Source organism: Mustela lutreola, chromosome 10 (genome assembly GCF_030435805.1).
Source record: "Mustela lutreola isolate mMusLut2 chromosome 10, mMusLut2.pri, whole genome shotgun sequence".
NCBI classification, from domain to species: Eukaryota; Metazoa; Chordata; class Mammalia; order Carnivora; family Mustelidae; genus Mustela; species Mustela lutreola.
Genome location: NC_081299.1, coordinates 26,718,368 through 26,739,378, shown reverse-complemented (window position 1 = coordinate 26,739,378; position 21,011 = coordinate 26,718,368). Strand labels below are relative to the sequence as shown.

Sequence of the window (21,011 nt, the reverse complement as noted above, 5' to 3'; positions counted from 1 at the left end):
TGATAGTTTCATCTTGTCCTATCAAGAAGAATTGGTCATGTTTCCTCTGTGCCCTCCTGTACCATAATACTTCCATCATACCATCTCTACTCAGCAGTAGGTCTATCTGCCCGGGAGAGACAGGCAGACCTTCAAACCAGGAATCACATCTAATGTTTGTTTAATCAACTACATATAAAGAAGGAAAAAAATTATATATGAAAAAGGAAAGAAAGCAGCAGATATGACCATCTTCAATACGTCAGGTTCTATACGAGGTACTTTCCCATTCTTACTTCACATAATCCTAAGAACATCTCAGTAACAATAGTAGTATAATATCCATTCACAGATAAGAAAATGGGCCCAGGAGTTTAACTGCTTTCCCCATGGTAAAATTCTGTTTGAATAGAAAGTCAAGTAATCAAATAGAGATCTGCTTTACTTCTAAATTCACGTTCTTTCTCTAAATCACAGTACATATTAATATGTGAGAAATTTAATAGATATTGGCTAAATTAAAAATAATAAATTAATTTAAAATTAACATGATTCAGGTGCATGGGTGGCTCAGTGGATTAAGCCTCTGCCTTTGGCTCAGGTCATGATCTCAGGGTCCAGGGATCGAGTCCCCCATGAGCCTCTCTGCTTGGCAGGGAGCCTGCTTCCTCTTCTCTCTCTGCCTGCCTCTCTGCCTACTTGTGATTTCTCGCTGTCAAATAAATAAATAAAATCTTTTTTAAAATAAATAAATAAAATAAAATTAAGATTATTCGACCTATTTCTCCTCTTGTGGAATATGAACCATCTTTCAATGGACTGAATCCAAGTAACTTTAAACAATACCAAGAAACAATACCAAGAAAATAGTCCTTTGGACAAGGATAAGCTCATGAAGATACTTGCTTTTTTCCCCCTGTGAAAGCAAAACCAAGGTGTTTCTAGAGGAATAAATAAATAGTAAAGCTAAGCCCCTTTAATGTGCTCCATAATAATAAGAAATAGACAGAAACACTGTATAACACTGAAAATTACAAAATCACTGCAAAGTATTAATAATAATTTAAAAGAAATTTCTCACACATTACATTCATGAATCTTGTTAGACTGTATAAAAATTCACTATTTTAAGAAAAAGAGTGATCAGGGCGCCTGGGTGGCTCAGTGGGTTAAAGCCTCTGCCTTCGGCTCAGGTCATGATCCCAGGGTCCTGGGATCGAGTCCCGCATCAGGCTCTCTGCTCAGCAGGGAGCCTGCTTCCCTCTCTCTCCCTCTGCCTGTCTCTCTGCCTACTTGCGATCTCTGTCTTTCAAATAAATAAATAAAATCTTAAAAAAAATTAAAAAAAAAAAAAAAAAAAAAGAGTGATCAGCTAATGCACTGAAACAGGAAGGCACTGTAAAATTTAAAATCTAAAAGGTTTTTACTATTCCTTTGGATTTATGAACTTTAAAATCTAATTCGTGATCAAAATTTACTAATACAATACAAATACAGTAAAAATGAAACTACCTAACAGACATTTGTCATACAGCATTCATCTAATTCATCTTCTATTAACCTTATCAATTCACAAAATAATATATGATGTACATTTATTTTTTCCTATTTCATGAAGAAAAGGAAAAACCTTTTAAAAACAATCCTAAGATTTTTTTTTTCTGAATTCCAATTTCAACTATATGGATTTGATGGCAAGAATATATGTTAACTTGGACCTTACCTTGTCAAATAATAAAGTATACACTTATACACAAACCAAAAATATATTTCAGAGAAAGTTATTCACCAAAAAGTTGAGACTGGGTCTCTCTGGGAGATGCATTATTTTGCTTTGTGCATTTTCAAAATATTGCTCAAAAACATGAATCATATTTTAAATACCAATGCCATGCCCTAAAAACATGTATTTCAAATGCATGAAGAGAAAAATATGTTACTTATAAAACTCTGTAAGTGTATTTTTAATACATATTCATTTGACAGGTTCTATTTATATGTTAAAATATTAAGCTAATAAGAACATCTTAGTATTTTTGTGACAACATGTTCATAAATAAGATCTACCAAAACAAATAGATCCTCCTAAAAGGAACAACAGTCATGTACCTGCTTATATGCTGTGACACACGCTGAGCTACAAAACTTCTTGGACTGGCCCTCTATCTGAAGCATGTGGCACTGCCCAGAGCCACTGTAACAGTAACCCCCACAGTTCTCACAACAGTTCATCGTGAGGTTGTTGGCAGAACGAAACTTCGAGAAGCAGGCATCACTGCAAAGTTTATGTACCACATTCTGGTAATTAACTTCATGTCGAATCTAGGAATTAAAAAACAATATACCACCAACAAGCGGAGACCATCAAAAGCTGATCTTAAGCACAAACATTAATCTCTCTGGAACCCCTGCCCAAAAGTAAGATGACTTACAACAGCATTCTTCTGACACATGCTGCATTTGGTTGAAATGCTGTTCGTATTTATGGTGACAACAGGTTTCCTTTTCAGTTCATATGTTGACAGACATGACTGGCTGCAAAAATCTTTACTAGTGGTGCTATTTTCAAATTGGGCACTGATCACATCCTTTGGATTTAAAATATCTCTAAAAATGATAACAAAAATAGGATAAGCCACAGTATCATTTGTATTTTTCCTTTTTGTCAGTTAAAATAAATAAAACAGGGGAGCCTGGGTGGCTCAGTTGGTTAAGTGTCTGCCTTTGGCTCAGGTCATGGTCCCAGGGTCCTGCCTGGGATGGAATCCTGCATCCAGCTCCGTGCTCAGTGTGAGTCTGCTGCTCTCTCTCCCCCCTCTCTGCTCATGCTCTCTCTTGTTATCTTTCTCTCTCTCTCTCTTTCAAATCTTAAATAAATAAATAAGTCAGAGACAATTATATATATGGAAAGGACACTGATTTAAATAAGAACACCTCGGTTTTCCCAGGTACACTGATAAATTGCTCTGATCCTTACATTCTGTTCTATAAATAGAACTAAGACATGGCTTACTTCATAGAACTATTGGGAGTATAAGGTGTTTCAAGATTAAATGGATATACATCAAACAGTTATCATTCATTATCTCTAGTAGGTAGGATTATAAGAGATGTTAATTTTCTTCTTTAGGCTCTTCTGCATTTTCAAAATATTCCATAAAATAATACTACATTTGAAAAATTTTAGAAACACCGTATTTTAAAGGTGAAACTACAGGGCACCTGCCTGGCTCAGCTGGTGGAACATGTAACTGCTGAACTTGGGGTTGAGAGACCCTCCATGTTGGATGCAGAAATTAGTTAAAAATAAAATCTTTAATAAATAAATATATGTGAAAATACATTTCAAACTACACAGTGTCTACTCTAGCATAGTTATATAAAATTGAGTACTGCTATTTTTTTTAAGATTTTATTTATTTATTTATTTGACAGATGGAGATCACAAGTAGGCAGAGAGAGAAAAGCAGGCTCCCTGCTGAGCAGAGCCCGATGTGGGGCTTGATCCCAGGACCCTGAGATCATGACCCGAGCCAAAGGCAGAGGCTTTAACCCACTGAGCCACCCAGGCACCCGGAGTACTTTTTAAATAATTTAATTTGTAGGGGTGCCTGAGTGGTTCAGTGGGTTAAGGCCTCTGCCTTCGGCTCAGGTCATGATCTCAGGGTGCTGGGATCAAGCCCTGCATTGGGCTCTCTGCTCAACGGGGAGCCTGTTTCCCTTCCTCCCTCTCTGCCTACCTGTGATCTCTGTCTGTCAAATAAATAAATAAAATCTTAAATAATAGTAACAATTTAATTCATAAGCATTAGTAGCAAAGCTAATGAAGATTCAAACACTTCTAAGGCCCCCTACCATTCCATACCTTATTCTAACCCCAAACCAGTGTTCCCACATAGTAGTTTATTAAATACATTAAGTGCAAACCATTTTAAAAGCCAATAGAAGGGGCTCCTGGGTGTCTCAGTTAGTTAAGCAACCAACTTTTTATTTCGGTTCAGGTCATGAACTCAGGGTCATGAGATCGAGCCCCAGGTTGGGCTCTGCGCGGAGCATGGAACCTGCTTGAGATTCTCTCTCCCACTCTCTGCCCCTTGTTGGCTCATGCTTATACTCTCTCAGGAAGAAAAAAAAAGCCAGTGGGGGAAAAAATGCCTTGATGGAAATTTTCTAAATGGTATCTCTCTCCCATGAGTATACACCCACATTAATAGTATATAAATGATTATATTCAACCTTTCATCTTAGATTTTACTAATAGAATACTTTTTACAAAAAAGATTACAACTTCAGTAAAAGATAATAGTAAACATAACGGAATCATCACAACGAATACCTCCTTGTTGTATATACTTGTATATATACCTTCTATATATACCTTGCATATACTCATGGAGTGTATAACTCCATACCTCATCTTCTGTACTTAATAGCTGTAGGCTCTTCTAACTTTCTGCATGTTTTTGCCTTCACAATTACTTTTTAATTAGTTTTTTTTTTTAAAGATTTTATTTATTTGACAGAGAGAGAGAAAGAACATGAGCAGGGGGAGGGGCAGAGGAAAAGGAAGAAGCAGGCTCCCCACTTAGCAGGGACCCCATTATGAGGTTCTATCCCAGGACCCTGGGATCACGACCTGAGCTGAAGGCAGACGCTGAACCAACTGACCCACCCAGGTGCCCTTAGATTTTTATATAGTACATTTACAGGGGTACTTATTGAGTACTTTTATTGAATCATGCACTAGCTACACCCTGTGTCACAATATGGTACAAGCACGTACTCAAGAAGCTTACAGTATACTGGGACAAAAAGACAAGTGACATATAAAATACCATCACACAAGTGTCCTTAAAAATATAAAAGTAAAATAATTATGAAAAAGCGTAATGTACAATAGGAACAAAAATGAAGAAACGATGATTTCAGACAATATGTGACATGAAAGGCTACCCTACCTGACATTTTATCTATATCTAAAATAGGAGCTTTGGAAGGTTAAGGAGATAAAGATTGGGGAGCAGCATGGATCAAGGCAAGGAAAAATAAAAGCAAGTATTATTTCTCTTATGCCTAACATCCAACTACATTGCATCTTGCTGTAGATTATATCTGATTCCAAATAGTAAAAATTCAGAAATGATACAGACAATCCTGAAATAGTGACTTCTTTGAGTATCATTACATCAAGTAATCTGATCTAACAATATTAAAAAAATTATCATCCAAACTACCTCTTTTATGGAGGATCTGAAATAGATTTTTAAAAACAGTGCTAGGTCCTTATTACTAAGGAGACCTGAAAATTAAATGATGATTACCCAAAATATACTCAAGAGTTTAGGTTAAATTCAAGATGGTAAAAGATTTGGTTAAGAGGTTAAGAAAAATAAAACTGTTACTTCAAATAGCTAATCAGTTTCTTTCAACCCAAGTGCTGCTGCTATATTTCTACTGGTCTATAAAAATAGCATTGGCTATCAGGAAGGAAATTTTTTCTATCTCCACCCATTCAAATTAAATTGAAACCCTTCTTGGGATCCTTCAGGGAATTAACTTACAATTTAAACCTGTTTGAAAATATAGACTGTGGGGGGTGGGGAGCTGCAGGGTGGCAGGTGGAAGAGAGTTAGTAAAATTAACCAGCTATGTGACTCTGAGGAAATCTTTTAACTTCTTTGAATCCAATTTCCTTATGTTTAAGGTATAATCCAAATGAACAATTTTATAGTCAGATAAACCAGACTATCCCAAACTGCTGTAATGACTGTGTAAATAAGAGGAAAACAGGCGCACCTGGGTGGCTCAGTCAGTTAAGCGTCCAATTATTATTTTTTTTTAAAGATTTTATTTGTCAGAGAGAGAGAGAGCACAAGCAGGGAGGAGCAGCAGGCAAAGGGAGAATCAGACTCTCCAATGAGCAAGGAGCCTGATGTGGGACTCGATGAGTAGAATCTTACCCAACTAAGCCACCCAAGCATCCCTAGGCGTCCAATTCTTGATTTCAAGTCAGATTCTATCTCAAGGTCATGAATTCAAGCCAACGTTGAGGGGGTTTAAAAAAAAAAAGAGGAAAACAAGAGTAGGCAGGGTAAAGTGGTAAAAAGGAAATGAAAGAGTAGTTCAGGAAGCAAAACAGAATGCAAGGAAAATGAAGACCGATCATGTGTGAGGGCCGAGCAGCAACAGCAAAGATATCCTATAAAATGAGAAGGGGAGAAAAGTCAGGAAGCAAATGGGAAGAAAAGGCAGAGGTGACAGGCTGTTAAGGAGTACCTGCTGGAGAACAGTAAGAGGCAAATGGAAAAGAACAAGGGGTGAAAAAAGCATAACAGGTAAGTGAATGAATGAGGAAGTAGAAGAGTTAAGTAGAATAAGTGAATGAATGAAGAGATAAAACAGTTAAAGAGTCAAGGAATGACAGGGTGAAAACATGGAAGATTTATGGATAAGACCAAACATAACAAAAGATAAATGCAATTTTAAAAGATAACTGAACTATGTAAGATCAAGATGGGTAAGATATGACAAGTAGGTGAAAATGACCTATCTCCAGATAACACTAGGCAAACCAAAGGGATATAATAAATTTAGATGAAAAGAATTAATATGTATGGACAAGAATTTAAAAACACAGACAGAAAGAGGGTATACATTTTAAAACTTCTCTGAGTGTTCTATGGTCATTTTAAAATTCACTGATATATCTCTGAAAATATTTATTATTATGAAAGAAGAAATAAAACAAATTTTAGAAAGTGCCAATCACTAAAGTAGAATTAAATAAAGAAGCATAAGAAAGTTATTATTTGCAATTATCTCATGGCAAAACAAACAAACAAAAAAAACCCCTATAAAAATTATAATTTTCAAGTTGATCTAATCTTAGAACCTGCTAATAAGTATACGAGAAAATAGAAATGAAGTACACACATTTAAAAGTATGTTTTATAATTCAAACAGTATAAATAAAGAAGTCTGTTTTAACTAAATCAAACATGAAACATAAAAGGAAGCCACATAACTAATTGTGAGAAAGACTTGGAACCACATTCAAATTTCTATCAAGTCTATAAAATGCCTTTTTCCAACTAAACCAGAAGAGGGAGCATCTTGTTCCCTTTCCAGACAGAGAAAGGGAAGAATCCATGTCAGGAACTATAAATACAAATACCTAAATTAACAAATTGTGTTTTGAGTAGCTTAAAAATAGAGGCCAAAATGTTTTAGAACAAGAGCATTATTCATTTTTCTCTGGCTTATTTAAGTGGTTTCTAACGATCACCTTACCAAATCAGCCAAAATGAATTCGTATTCTTCAAATATATCAAGGATGACTGTTATCACGGACTAAGGTCATATTCTTTTGATATTAAACACTAAAATGCAACCTCTGAGGTAGTTCAGAGAAGATAAAAAATATATACACTGAAGACCTTTTAAAGATAAGAAAAGATAAGATATACAACTTCAAATATCTGTGGATTTCTATTACCTGTAAGATAAAATGTTGTGGTATTACATGATGGCATAGTTTTTGTTTTATAAAGCATCGCAATTAACAAGGATGGGAAGGCTTATTTCAAAAACATATCTTAATATGTGAAAGTCACATTGTTTGCAATTAAAATAAGCTGAGCACTTAGTATTCAGAAAAACTGAGAGAAGTGCCTGGGTGGATCAGTCAGTTGAGCGTACAACTCTTGATTTTGGCTCAGGTCATGATCTCAGGGTTGGGAGAGCAAGCCCCTCAACATCAGGCTCCACTCTCAGTGGGAAGTCTGCTTGAGATTCTGCCTCTCTTCCTCTCCCTCTTCCCCTCCCCCCCAGCTTGGTCTCTCTCAAATAAATAAATCTTAAAAACAAACAAAACAGAACTGAGAGCAGCAACATGCTGTGGGAATTCTCAATAAACATGGAAACGTAGAAAATTAATACACAGATAAGAACAAAGTACTTTAAAAGGAAACAAACAAAGGAGATAATTTAGAATTCTGCTATACTTTGAGCAACTTGAACAAGTTTTCTTGGTGGGCGGAGGCGGTGGGCGGGCAGGTGGAACTGTATATCCAGTGAGGCACAGCGTGGAGCAGAAAAGCTGAGTAGACCCCTTCCTCTGATAAGCAGTTTGCCCCTTCTGGAGGATTTTTTTACAACCAGAACAGGAAACTCGGACAGCTGTGGCTGGAACTGAAGGAAGCATTTTATTCATGCCAGATGACGCCAGTGAAGGCTGAAAGCCAGTAGTCAACTGTGGAGCTTAAAACAAACAAACAAACAAAAAATTTAATGTTTTACTTTTTGCCATGAATTTTAAGTATATATATCCTTTCTTTCTCTTCTAGAACTAGTGTTGAAATCCAAAACTAATTCTGTAATATACAATTAAAGCCATTCTAAATGGGCAGAGAACTGCCTAGTTTACTAATCAAGTAGATACTTCTTCTCATCATACTGGTCAGAATAAATAAACATGATGCATTTTACTCAGTTCTGTTTCTTACCAAGAGGACTGCCACTGACTGAAAAGACAGCACTAATTTTCAATTCCCCTTCTTGAGTTTTTTGCTGTTGGCCATGACTATACTCCTTCAAAAAAGAAAATAAATAAATAAATACTTAGAGAAAAGAAGAAATACACTGTATATAAAGAAATCCATACATTCAACACATTTTCTTTGGCTACACAGCGGGGAGAAAATGTTCAAACTACATTACCATTAGTAAGAAATAATAGCAAGCAAACTATAATTGCAATAAGGGTATAATCAGTTTGCATATGCTGAGAAAGTAAGGGGTAAAAAGTGAAAGCCTACAGTCTGTAGCACTATCAGATATTTAAATTATTTTTGAAAATTCTTATTATTACAGTATTTTAAGTTGCTATTTATCTATTATAAAAGTAATACACACTATACAAAATTTAGACAAGCAGAGATAAGGAAAAAATTCTACTCAGATTTCCATTACACCAAAACAACCACTGTTATTCTTTTGGTATATTTCTTTCCAGTCTTTTCCCCTCCTGTAATTCAGAGGCTTTTATTTTTCTACATAGTAGATTCATTAATTAAACTGAATGTATCATACTATATTCAGTAATTAAACTGAATATATCATTCTAATAAAATGATTTCTTGATCACTTGAGTCAATTGAACATTTGGCTATTATTACCTCTGTGTTTTTTAAGCTGGATTCCAAGACCCTGTGGTCTGCAGATGTATTCTAGGGAGTCTGAGAATTCTGAGAGAATACTTTTTTAAAATGTTATTTATTTCAATGACTTTTTTGGTGAATGTAAACATTTTTCAGCATGAATAAACACATATAACTGAGTTGTACTACAAGTTTTCAGTGCTGTTATTTGTTTTTACAATTATATTATTTCACTGTGAAATCTCTAAGTGGCAGGTTTAACTTTTATTTTCACTCATTGTTTATCACGTTGAAACTTGCAAAACCCCAGCAGACCTCTTTTTCTTGGAATTCTCAGACAACTCCAATATAACCTCCTCTTTTGTGGTAAGAGGTATCTGGTACATTACTCACATTTGAGAAATATTGATAGATAAATGATTTAATAGACATATCAGATTACACAGGGATGAGACTGGGATTAGGGGAGTGAGAAACCGGCCTCAGGCACAAAATTAAGGTACCAAAAATCTCAGGAAACACGATCAATATTTTAATGCATAATTTTTTAAAAGTACAATCCATGATGAACAAAACAAGAAAACTTATATAAATAAAGACAGGATCAGTATTACTGATTTTTCCTTTGGCCTCAGTCTCCAATTTAATGGTCCTACATAACACTGAGAATACATAACCATAACCCAATGTCAGTCCACTTGTTTCCCAACATTCAGTATAATCAGAAATACCATGATGAACATTTCTGTGAATGCTCATACTCTCATACTTAGCATTACATTCTAAAGAAAGGATTTTTGAAGTGAAATTAATAGGTAAAAAGGTTCACAGTCAATGTTCTTGATACACAATGGTAGTTTTTTTAAACTTTTAATTAGATTTATGCTAGCAATTTGTGTAAAAAGCCATTTAAAAGTCTTTCTCCACTGTTGTCTCAATCTGCAATTCGTTTTGTAATATCTACTTACAAAAACAGCATTGTAATGTACCAATATTAACTTTGTGTAGCATGTTATCAACATTTTTTTGATATTTCCTTTTTAAATTTTTTATGTACAGGTTTTCATTTCTATGCCAAAAATCTAATTTTTACTTTTGTAACTCCTTTGATTTCTTATAAAGCTGTAGTCCTTTAAATGAGAGGTCAGCAAACGTTATCTGAAAAGGGCCAGATATTAAATATTTTCAGGCCTGGAAGCCATATTACCACAACTACTCAACTCTGCCCTGGAAGAGCAAAAGTACTCCCAATATGTAAATGAATGAATGCAGCAATGATCCAATAAAACTCTATTTACAAGAACAGTGTGCAGAAAAACAAAAACAAAACAGAAACACAGAAAGCAGGCTGGATTCGGCGTGCTGCTGAGAATTTGCCAACTCCTAATTTAATCCACCTGGAATTTACTTACTTTGATGTTTAAAGGGCATTTTTTCCCCTTCTCTGAGTAACTACTGAATTCCTTCCATTCACTGTTAACATACCAAATTATTTAAAAATGTCTTGTGGCAATCTATTCTGTATCATTATCAGCCTAATTTTTTTTTTTTTTAAAGTAAACTCTACCCCAACATGGGGCTCAAACTCACGACCCTGAGATCAAGAGTTGCACACTCTACCAACTGAGCCAGCCAGGCGCCCCGTTATCAGCCTAATTTTAGGATATCACACTCTCCTAATAAACCTAATTGGGATAGGTCTAACCATTTAATAGTCCACCACTATCAACCTACTTTTTTTAGAACACACGTGTAATGTTTGTGTGCATACATGCCTATTTATTCTTCAAAACATCAGGACCTACTGATATTTTCAGTATTATACCGAAACTCTCTCTTAGTTTAGGAATCACTAATACCTTACATTTTTAAAAAGTCTCTCTATTTTATTAAACTGTTTTTTACCTGACATAAGTACTTTTTAAAAGTTGCTTTACCAAAGGGAATACATTTTCGTATTACCTGAAAAACAATGATTTACAGAAATATTGCTTTTATGTAATTAAAATTCAACTACTTCATTAAACTTCCATGAATTCTATTAATTCCCTAATAGAGCGTTACTAGTAAACAATGATAATTTTCCCCCTCTTCCATTTCTTCTAATTTCTTTAACATGTACCAGGTCAAAAATCCAACAATTTAAATATCAATGCTGACAGCTGTAATTTGTGTTCTTTTACTAATTATTAACAGGTTTTCATCATTTTACTCTTAAATAATGATTGTTAGTGATCTGAAGTAGAGATTTCCTTACCATGAGCATCTATTATGAAAAATGAATAGTAAATTACGAGATGTCTTTTTGTATCTACATATCTACCCATATACTCTTATTTGACCAGGTGAAGTTATGTATTAAAAGATTTCCTAATATTGACTCATCCTGACATTCCTACATTATATAGTATATTAAAGAAAATTTCAAGGAAGAAAAAAATTTTTTTAATCTCAGGAAACTCCCCCCCAAACTAATACTCATTGGCATACTTTAATGGTCTCCAGTCAGCAACTTTTCTCACTGTTTATGACAATTATTCCAAACTTCTGATTTTTCTTTAAGCTTCAAGTACATATTACTTCTGTAACATAGTAAAATAAGTATATATCTTAAGTACTCTACTTATACACCACAGGATGCCTTCAAGGCAGAATCATGTTTATGTCAGTATCCCCCTAATAATGAATAACTTCAGAAACCTTTAATTATAAACAATGACTAATAACTTGAGAAGTGAAAATCTGATGACTCAAAGACTTTCAGAAGTAGAAAAGCAGATGTCAAAACAAAACAAAAAAAAAATCCTTTATCAATAGCTCTACCTTCCCTTTACAATAAAGGAAGACCTGTAGCAGTACCCCAAGACAGTATTTTGGAAATGAAGGACCCAGCACCTTCAGCCAAGTTAATCTGACATACCTAAAGAAAGCCCCAACATTTAATTATTGCATTCCACTTCTTAAAACTATATGACTCATTATTATTGATAATTCATTTGCTTCCCCACCCTAATCCATTTAACAAGAGATTAAAATTAGCTTTCTACTATGAGCAAAAAGAACAAAAACTCCTAACTTAAATGTAGTATGCACTGAATTTCAAACTTTTAGAACCTAGAGAAAAGGGGAAAAGGAAAAATGAGGTCTCTGGCTCTTTAAAATTTCTATTTAAAACCTTCTCTGGGCATTTTTAAAAAATGAAACAACTTTTATTTATATAAAGATTGTCAGACTAATAATAGTAAGACCTTGATTATGACCCCATAGTGGCTCCTTCCTGACCACATGGCCTTGAGTAACTAGCTTAACCTTTATGAACTTCAGTTCCCTCATTTATGAATGGAATTAATTATCACCTACTCTGGTCATCTTATGTAAGAAAGATGAAACAGCGTGGTACACATAAAAGCATCTATACCTATAAAAATATTAAAGAAAATATAGTAACATGTGATGGGAGTTTGAACAAAGAAATGAAACTGGAAGGCCAAATGATATTATGTCAATAACAGAGGCAGGAGAATGACAACTGAACCCAGAATACCATAACTGAAGAAATAAACAAGAACAAATGGGTAGAAGTCTTTAACTATATAGGCACACACTTCAGCACTTTAGGTACTTTGGAAAGAAAAGAAAAGTATGGAAATCAATGAAATTAACACCAAAATGAATTATGTAAAAAGGAGAATTAGGAAGTTAGCTGAAAACAAAACTACAAGTTAAGCAAAGAGAAAATCCAAAGGAGATTTGACTAAGGGGGAATGAGCTAAAGCTATCTTACTAAATTACAAGAAAAGTTTACTAGTAGCAATTGATAGTCAAAAGTAAAGCGTGTCCACAACCATTAAACCTATCAGTATTTTATGAGAGTTAGGTTAACGGTACTGTTTTAGAGACTATTAAAATAATACATTGGAACTCCCTTTTCCAGTCTATCCGAAGTGAGTAAGAGTGATAACGCATTAGGCAGTACTGAACAGCAAAAAATACAGACTTCCAATGATATGGTAGAGAAATACCTTAAAAGAACAGGACAATGAAGGGAGAGGAAAAGGGGTGGGAAAGAAGGAGGGGGAAGGAAAAGTAAGAAAAGAGGGAAAAGAAAAGAAAGACCACATAGCCATAGTTTAACAGAAGGTCCCTGGAGGGATCTCTAGAAGAATTATAAAAGGTCTGATCCCACAGAATTGATGTGGTAATAACAGAAAGGATTTCTCAGAGAAAACCTAGGTTTACTAACTTAGGTTTACTAACATCCTGGGACTGCCTATTATAGTGTCAGGATAAAGAATGCCCAGGACCTACACACATTCCTGCTTGGTTCTGAAGAGTCCAATCAATCAGGTGCTGAGCCTTTGAGGAAGTTCTTTCCTGTAATCATGATGAAATCTCACATTCGTCATTTTATAACACATTAGTACTCTCTGAATTGAATATAAAAATGTAGGTGTTTCTAACAATTCCATCCTATTGGTATTCCCAGACCACTGAATGTTTTCTTAAAAAAAAAAGTAATAAAAATAATCCTTCCTGATGCACTCTTCCCTGAAGGTTATTTATTTGGTCTTTGCAATAACTGCCTTTCCATCCTAAGGAAAATACCACGGGGTCACAGAGAGAAAGTGATGCCTTTGGATCCCTGGCAGTATTATGATTTCTTATTAATTTCCCATGTTCACATTGGGGCAAGTAAGAGACAGAAAATCTTCCCTATATACAGATATGTTTGTACTCTTCTGAACCATACAGTGCCACATGAACTTTTCCTAGGTTACCAGTACATTTCTTTAACCCTAATTCAGACAACCAAGATCTCCATTCTGCCTTCCTGTATGTAACTATTTTCATATTCCTACTCTGCCATCGCCATCTTCTTCTGTGTTGCCACCACACTCATAACCATCCAGCTCCTACATCTTTATCATCACTATCCTATACAGCTACCTTCCACTGAACACCAAGAAATTCCTGCTTAACTGGGTATCAATCTGATTCATACAAAATATCTATTCTTCCAACTCCTTACTATAAAAGAGTGGTTCTCAACAGCAGACAATTTTGACCCCTACTCCAATGGGACAAATGGCAATGTCTGGAGACACTGGGGTGGAGGCGGGGAGGTATTATTAATATCAAGTAGGTAGAAGCCAAGGATGCTGCTAAAAATACTACAATGCCCAAGGCAGCCCCTCACAACAAAGAATTATCTGGCCCCAAATGTCAATAGTGCCAAGGTTGGGAAACTGTGCTTACAGCCATCTGAATGAAAATAGCTCTTCTACAGAAGTCTCACATTCTCAGCCCTCCAAAGAGCTATATGGAAAGATAACCTTTCTCCAGATCAAATGTGATTTCAGAGAAATAACTAACTCATGCCAGCTTTACTTCTCAGCCTCTGAATTAATGCCATCTGTGTAAAACACAGACACTCTCAAATAATTGCTGACTTTGTGTACTCATCCCTCAGTCCCCTTCATATACTCCAAAATGATTACGGCAACTAACATGTTTTTTTTCTTCTATTCTAGCTACTGTAGCATCATTAACTATGTGGATATCTTCACTGATTTCAGGACTTCAGTTATAGGATCTCTGAAACTTTTACCTCCAGAGCAATCTTAAAATAGAAGAACTTGATCCTCCTGATTAATTACAAGTCTGAAATCTGGAATCCCATTTCACCCACCAAAGCCTCCTTTACCTTCTATCCACTGATGAAATTAACTGGTTCTTCAAACAACTCTTTCAAAGATAACCTATCCATTACTTCCTCCCCCACAACCCTTAAATCCATATAAAGCTTGTACTTCATTAGCAAAAACTGCAAAAGGCTTATTACTACTTTGTATAAACTCAATCACAACATAAACTCATAAACAACCATAAACCTTCAACCATGCCTGCTTATCACCCTCAAATCCTTGAAGATACACTAAAAATCACACAACAGTGGTATTAAAGAACAAAGTGGATTAAAAGCCTAAATTACTATTCAGGAAAAGTTTCACATAATTCTTGATTCCTTAGCATTATTCTCACAAGATAATTCAAATTACCTCAACTTTCATTAAAAGTCTCCTCTCATACTGTCAACAAACTACTTCACTTCTTAATCAGGAACTTCCTCTCTCAAATGAGTAATTCATGTGTGGAACAAAAAAGAAAGGGGAAAATAAAGGTGAAATGTTTACTTGAGCATTGTCAGGTTCATCTTTTATTTTGTCTAGTAGTCCCTGCTGTGGTGCCATTGCTTTGTCATACTCATCATCCAAAGGTTCTTCTTTAATTCTAATATTTGATGCAAAGGAATTTCCCAGTTCCGAACCAATGGATTCTTTATTGGCAAATGGATAGCTGGAATCCTAAAACACAATATAAAGGATTAATAAATATTCAGATTTAAAAATTATTCCTCTTCAGGTTCAACACCCAAAGATAAGCTCATTGGAAATGAAGAACTCTATGGATATTCCTTAGAGTCCCTATGCCTAAAAGTAAATGTGATCTATCTAAATATCAAATACAATAAAGAAACTAGGATCTGAAGCTTCTTAAAACACCTTCAAAGATGTCCTTACCAAATAATAAAGCAAATTTTTTTAAAAACCCGTACTCTACCTAACACATATAGTTACAGTTTAGAAAATGACATAAAGAAAACTTTGACACTTGCCACAGTTACAGCAATCTACATACACACTGAAAACTTACCCTAAAGTTTGTTTCTGGGGTTTGTGGTAAATGGGTATGTAATGTTTCTTCAACTTGATTAGCTATTGAAGGAAAAAAAAAAACAAACAAACACATGTATATGAATAACAAATCTTATAAAGAGTGACCTAAAAAGCTGTCATTTGATAATCACCTCTCTTGTCCAATAAAGATGCTTATTAGAATGAAATGGGTCCCCCAAAATACCCAAAAGATAGCTTCACTCAAAAGCCTGGCCCCACCTTACTTTTAGCCTCATTTTACACTTTCCTTGCTCAAACCTAAATAAAGTGTTACTTTAATCACTATGCCCTGAAAACTACTTGTGTTTGTTCTTGTCCATTTCTGCTAATATCATTTCAAGGCCCCGCTATCTATCTTAATCCCTATACGGTCTTCCAGATTCTTCTTAGTTCAAAATCCACCTGTCCTCTATAAATCTTCACTGACCACTTAGTTAAAAAATCAGCTTTTTTCTAAGAACACCTAAAGCACTGTTTCAATTCTTTGAAAGAAATCTTGTAAAAAAAAAAATCTTCTGCCATTATCTTTAATTATAAATTAAATCTTGTGCTATTCAACTGGTCACTGATGCTTCTACTACTTGATTTACCCCTTCTACTACTAGACATTATGTTCCTTGAGGATAAATGCCCTCATAATTTATCCCCTGTAGGAATATCAAATATATATATTGAGTAATATATAGTGAAAAATATACTATACCCTTTACAGCAGCCTGGTATATAATAGATACGTAAATTAATTGTTCTTTTTTAATGATACTAATTTGTTCTTTCTACCATATGTTCCCAGCATTGTCAGAAAAAAACGTAAGGATTGTTATATTATACCTTGCTTTCCTTCACATCTATTAAACATTTGTTAATATTACTATTTTCCCTACACCAGGTTAGGCCCCAAGAATACAAAGATGAATAAGACACAATCTGGTTCTCAATAAACTCCTACGCTAGTAAGTAAGGCAAAACAAATACAGAAGTATAATACTGTAAGGACTACAAATAATGAAGTATAAACAAAATGCTATGGAAATACAGATAAATAATTCATTCTTCATGTAGAGAGGTTAGGGATGACTACAGAGTAGAAGAGGTTTTTGACTTAGGTACTATTGGATAGAAGTACTCTTACAAGCATATATACAAAGAAAGAAAAGGACATACAGACAAATGGAATAGCAGGGCGAAAAGAAGGCAGAGAAATAGGAAAATATGTGACATATTCAAGAATGGAACTGGAGCTACAGTATAGGGTACACTGGGCAAAGAGGCTCAAGAGAGGGCCCCGAGAAACTTCTAAAACATACAATAGAAATGTTATCAAATAGAAAAACCCTCCCTAAGTTGGACTAATTTGTGGGACAGCAGTTTGAATTAGTGCTTACAGCACAAAGAAGTTAAATCCAACTTCAGGTTCCAATGTTCAACCAAAGAAAATGAACAGGTGACTTGAGTATCTTGCCTTCTCATCAAAATATTGCAACCAGGGAAGGGAGAAATGAGGTTTAGAGCTATTTTTCAATCATTTTTACCATTACCAAAAGTTACTGGGAGAAATTCAGTCACTCTGCAAAGAACAAGGATAAAAGAAAAATGACAAGCTTACAATGAATTTAACTGTTCATATTTTGCTTAGCATCACAAGTAATAAACGTTATATTATTATCAGTACGTTGTTATTTATTGTGTTTTATGGCTCTATTCCAATAATTATTACCTGCTTTATCAAAAAAACTGCTTTTCAACCTTGAATCCAACTCTTTATGGGGTTTATCCAACCGTTTTTCACGTTCATGATAAGTTAGGTCTCTATTTTTCTCCTTTCCAGAAAATGTCTCTTTGCTGTTTTCTCTTACTAGACTAAAATCTTTCCGTATGGACTTAAAGACAGAAACCTGATCAAACTGTTTAGGAAAGTCTTTTTTTAATTTATTTTGAATTTGTATTTCATTTTCATTGTCTGATTCATGCTGTGTGACTCTTCTCTCTACTTCCAAGCTATCATCAGTATGAATTGAAGAAACAAGATTGTCCTTTGAACTAAAATCCTGTTCATCCTCATTGTCACTACCAACGACTGGAATTCCTGCAAGATCCCCAGAGTTCAAAAAATAATCATCTTCATCCAGCAATGAATTTTCAGATCCTGTTTGATTCGGCATTCCATAAGACATGCTGTCAAGGGTAGGAGTTAAGTTGTGGTCTATATCTTCAGACATTTCTGTATCCATGATACCACCACCTTAAAAAGTAAAATACTGTTTAGACAAACGACAGTGCTAAAGATGACCACATTTATAAGGTTGTCTGGTACTTAACCAAATACACAATTTTTCTTTTCAAACAAAATATAAGAAAAATAACAGCACAGTATTCATTTAGTACTTTGATACATGTGTGACAGATACGACTACCCTAATGTGACAGAAAAGGAAACAGGGACCTAAAACTTGATAAGCTATATTGGGTTAGAAAGGAGGCAATGTAATACCCCATTCTAAAAAAGAGAGAGAGAGAGAGAGAGAGAAAGCGAGAGAACCAACTTCAAAATCAGACATAACTGTGTTGGAACCATAGTGTGATCACTAAAAATCTTTTATGTGATCCTGAGAAATAAACTCTCGGGTTTATCTATCAAACAGTGTAATACTCACCTTAGAGATTAATTTGTGGTGAGGATTAATGATAGTATTATAAAAGGCCTTTTAACACAGTAACTGATACACAGAAGGAACAGAAAAGTGATAGTTTTAATTATTATAGTGATTATTCTGGGGAAGTGAGATTAGAACCCAGGTCTCTGGTCTTAAAGTCTCACTGTCTCTCGTTTAACTCTAATAAAGACAGCAGGTAATGTTTACAACAGTAAATATTTAAACATAGAGAATAAAATTTATCCAAGCCAGAATTTAAAAACTATTTACTGTCTGAAACTACATGTTCACATCTCTCCCATTCCAAATAAAACTAAAAAATCTCCAAGCCCTTATTCAGCTCTCCTTCACAGTCAATTCTCTAGAAAAAAAAGTCTACGCTGGTTTGTTTTTACTTCACCTCCCAGTCATTAATCCTTTGAACTTAATGCAACTTCGGTCCCAACTTCACACTGGAACTGCTCTCATTAAGATCTTCAGTGATTTCCTAATGGTCAAATCCAACTGATTTTTTTCAATCGTCAAGTGGCATATGCCTCCTGGAATAAAGGCCTTTAGTTTCTATGACACTACACTTCGTCCTATCTTTCTAACTAGTCTATTAATTTATTTGATGCTACCTCTTCCTCTGTTGTTGCCCTCAATATGCCAGCCGTCTTCTCATTTTATACACTCGGAACAGATTAATTTACCCCCGTAGCTTTCACCTTTGCTGTGAACTTCCTAAGCACTTTAGCTTACACCTTTCTTCCAAGATTCAGATCTCTACATTCACCTAGCTCCTCTAAACCCCAGGAATCTCCAACTTAGTACTTCTAAAACCAAGCTCATCATGTTCCCATTCCAAGCATACTCTTCCTGTATTTCTGTCACTTAATTAACAGCATCACCAAGACAGCAGTTTGCTTATGAAAAGAGAATCAGTCCAATTCTCCTTCCCTCTGGACAAATTCTATTAACTGTACTACTTAATATCTCTCCAGTCTTCTCCACATGTCACTACTCCAACGCTCAACATCTCTTACTGTGGACATCTACATGAACATATAGGAAGCAACCATATTCTTACTTTCAACAACACTTTATCCTTAGGACCAGACCACAAAGCACATGCTCAGTAATGGTTCATGATGAAAGAACATGCATTTCATATGGCCAGCAGCTTAATCCAAATTTTATTAGTATATGAGAAGTCAATAGTAAAAAGTAATATTGCAAGCAACTTTTCAAAATCATTACATTTAAATTCAGGATATGGTATTGGAAGAAAAGGGTACCACTTGGAAAAAGTGGATCCTTAACTGCTCTCAAAATAATTTCCAGAGGTATTTAATGTTTAAACATAAAAAATCAGGGCGCCTGGGTGACTAAGAAGGTTAAGCATCTGCCTTCTGCTCAGGTTATGATCGCAGGGTCCTGGGATCAAGTTCCGCACTGGGTTTCCCTGCTCATCAGGATGTCTGCTTCTCCCTCTCCCTCTCCCTTCCCAACCCCCACTACTGCACTCTCACAAGTGCGCTCACGCTCTCTCTCTCTTGCTCGCTAATAAATAAAATCTTGAAAAAACATTAAAAATAAAATACTGACATTAAAAAATGGAAAAATTATTTTAAGTCTTAAACTAAGGAAAAGTCTTTCTAAAAATGACACAAAATCTAGAATAAAAGACTAATTTATTGGGGCACCTGGGTGGTTCAATGAGTAAAACCTCTGCCTTTGGCTCAGGTCATGATCTCAGGGTCCTAGGATCAAGCCCAGCATTGGGCTCTCTGCTCAGCGGGGAGCCTGCTTCCTGCCCCCCACCTTTGCCTGCCTCTCTGCCTACTTGTGATCTCTCTGTCAAATAAATAAAAAATCTTAAAAAAAAACACTAATTTATTGAGTAAAACAATTAACAGATCAAATGTAACTAAAAAATTCCTAGCAGTGCCTGGGTAGCTCAGTCAGCTGAGCATCTAACTCTTGATTTTGACTCATAAACTCAGGGTCATGGGATCAAGTTCCAAGTCAAGCTCCACACTCTGCTTCTCACTCTCCTTCTCCCTCTGCCCCTCCTTCCACTCATGCACTCTCTCATTCTCTCCCTAAATAAAACCAAAAAATTAATAATAATTCCCAAAGAAAAGAAAACCCAAAGCAAACCAAAAGATTAAAGATAAAGTGGTTGAAAAGATTTTATCATATATTCTATAAGAAAGGGTCACTTCCCTAATGAATAAAAGATTAAGATTCTCATACCTCAGCAAAAATAGAAACAATCAAATACACATATAAAAGGATTTGAGTGAACATTTCACAGAAAAGGAACATGAAAGATAAGCTTTACTCGAAATGCAAAAGTAATAATTTACTTGAAATGCAAAGTAATAATTCAATGAGATACCATGTTCACATAGCAGGTCTGTAATGACAAAAGGTTTTGGTAACAGCCTAGCAGCTATGATATAGGCCAAAGCTGCCAGACTTTGGCCCAAAGCCAAAAA

At 35.1% G+C, this 21,011-nt stretch overlaps 1 protein-coding gene across 12 annotated transcripts in view; it reads right to left on the bottom strand.

The window, feature by feature from the left end:
* Nucleotides 1-21,011, bottom strand: part of ZMYM4 (zinc finger MYM-type containing 4) — a 165,916-nt gene that overhangs the window by 55,609 nt on the left and 89,296 nt on the right. For 9 of the 12 annotated variants that reach the window (XR_009344962.1, XM_059134853.1, XM_059134854.1 and 6 more), the window contains 7 exons: nucleotides 17,592-18,116; nucleotides 15,852-15,913; nucleotides 15,332-15,502; nucleotides 8,484-8,568; nucleotides 7,983-8,238; nucleotides 2,412-2,586; nucleotides 2,089-2,301 (listed from right to left, as the gene is read on the bottom strand). Coding sequence is in view for 11 of the 12 variants with exons in the window: in XM_059134853.1 (XP_058990836.1) it covers nucleotides 2,089-2,301; nucleotides 2,412-2,586; nucleotides 7,983-8,238; nucleotides 8,484-8,568; nucleotides 15,332-15,502; nucleotides 15,852-15,913; nucleotides 17,592-18,116 (1,487 nt within the window). In the remaining variant the exon portion in view is untranslated. Of the gene's footprint in view, nucleotides 1-2,088; nucleotides 2,302-2,411; nucleotides 2,587-7,982; nucleotides 8,239-8,483; nucleotides 8,569-15,331; nucleotides 15,503-15,851; nucleotides 15,914-17,259; nucleotides 17,442-17,591; nucleotides 18,117-21,011 lie in introns of those variants that run through there. The other 3 variants (XM_059134856.1, XM_059134857.1, XM_059134855.1) reach the window with 2 other exon arrangements.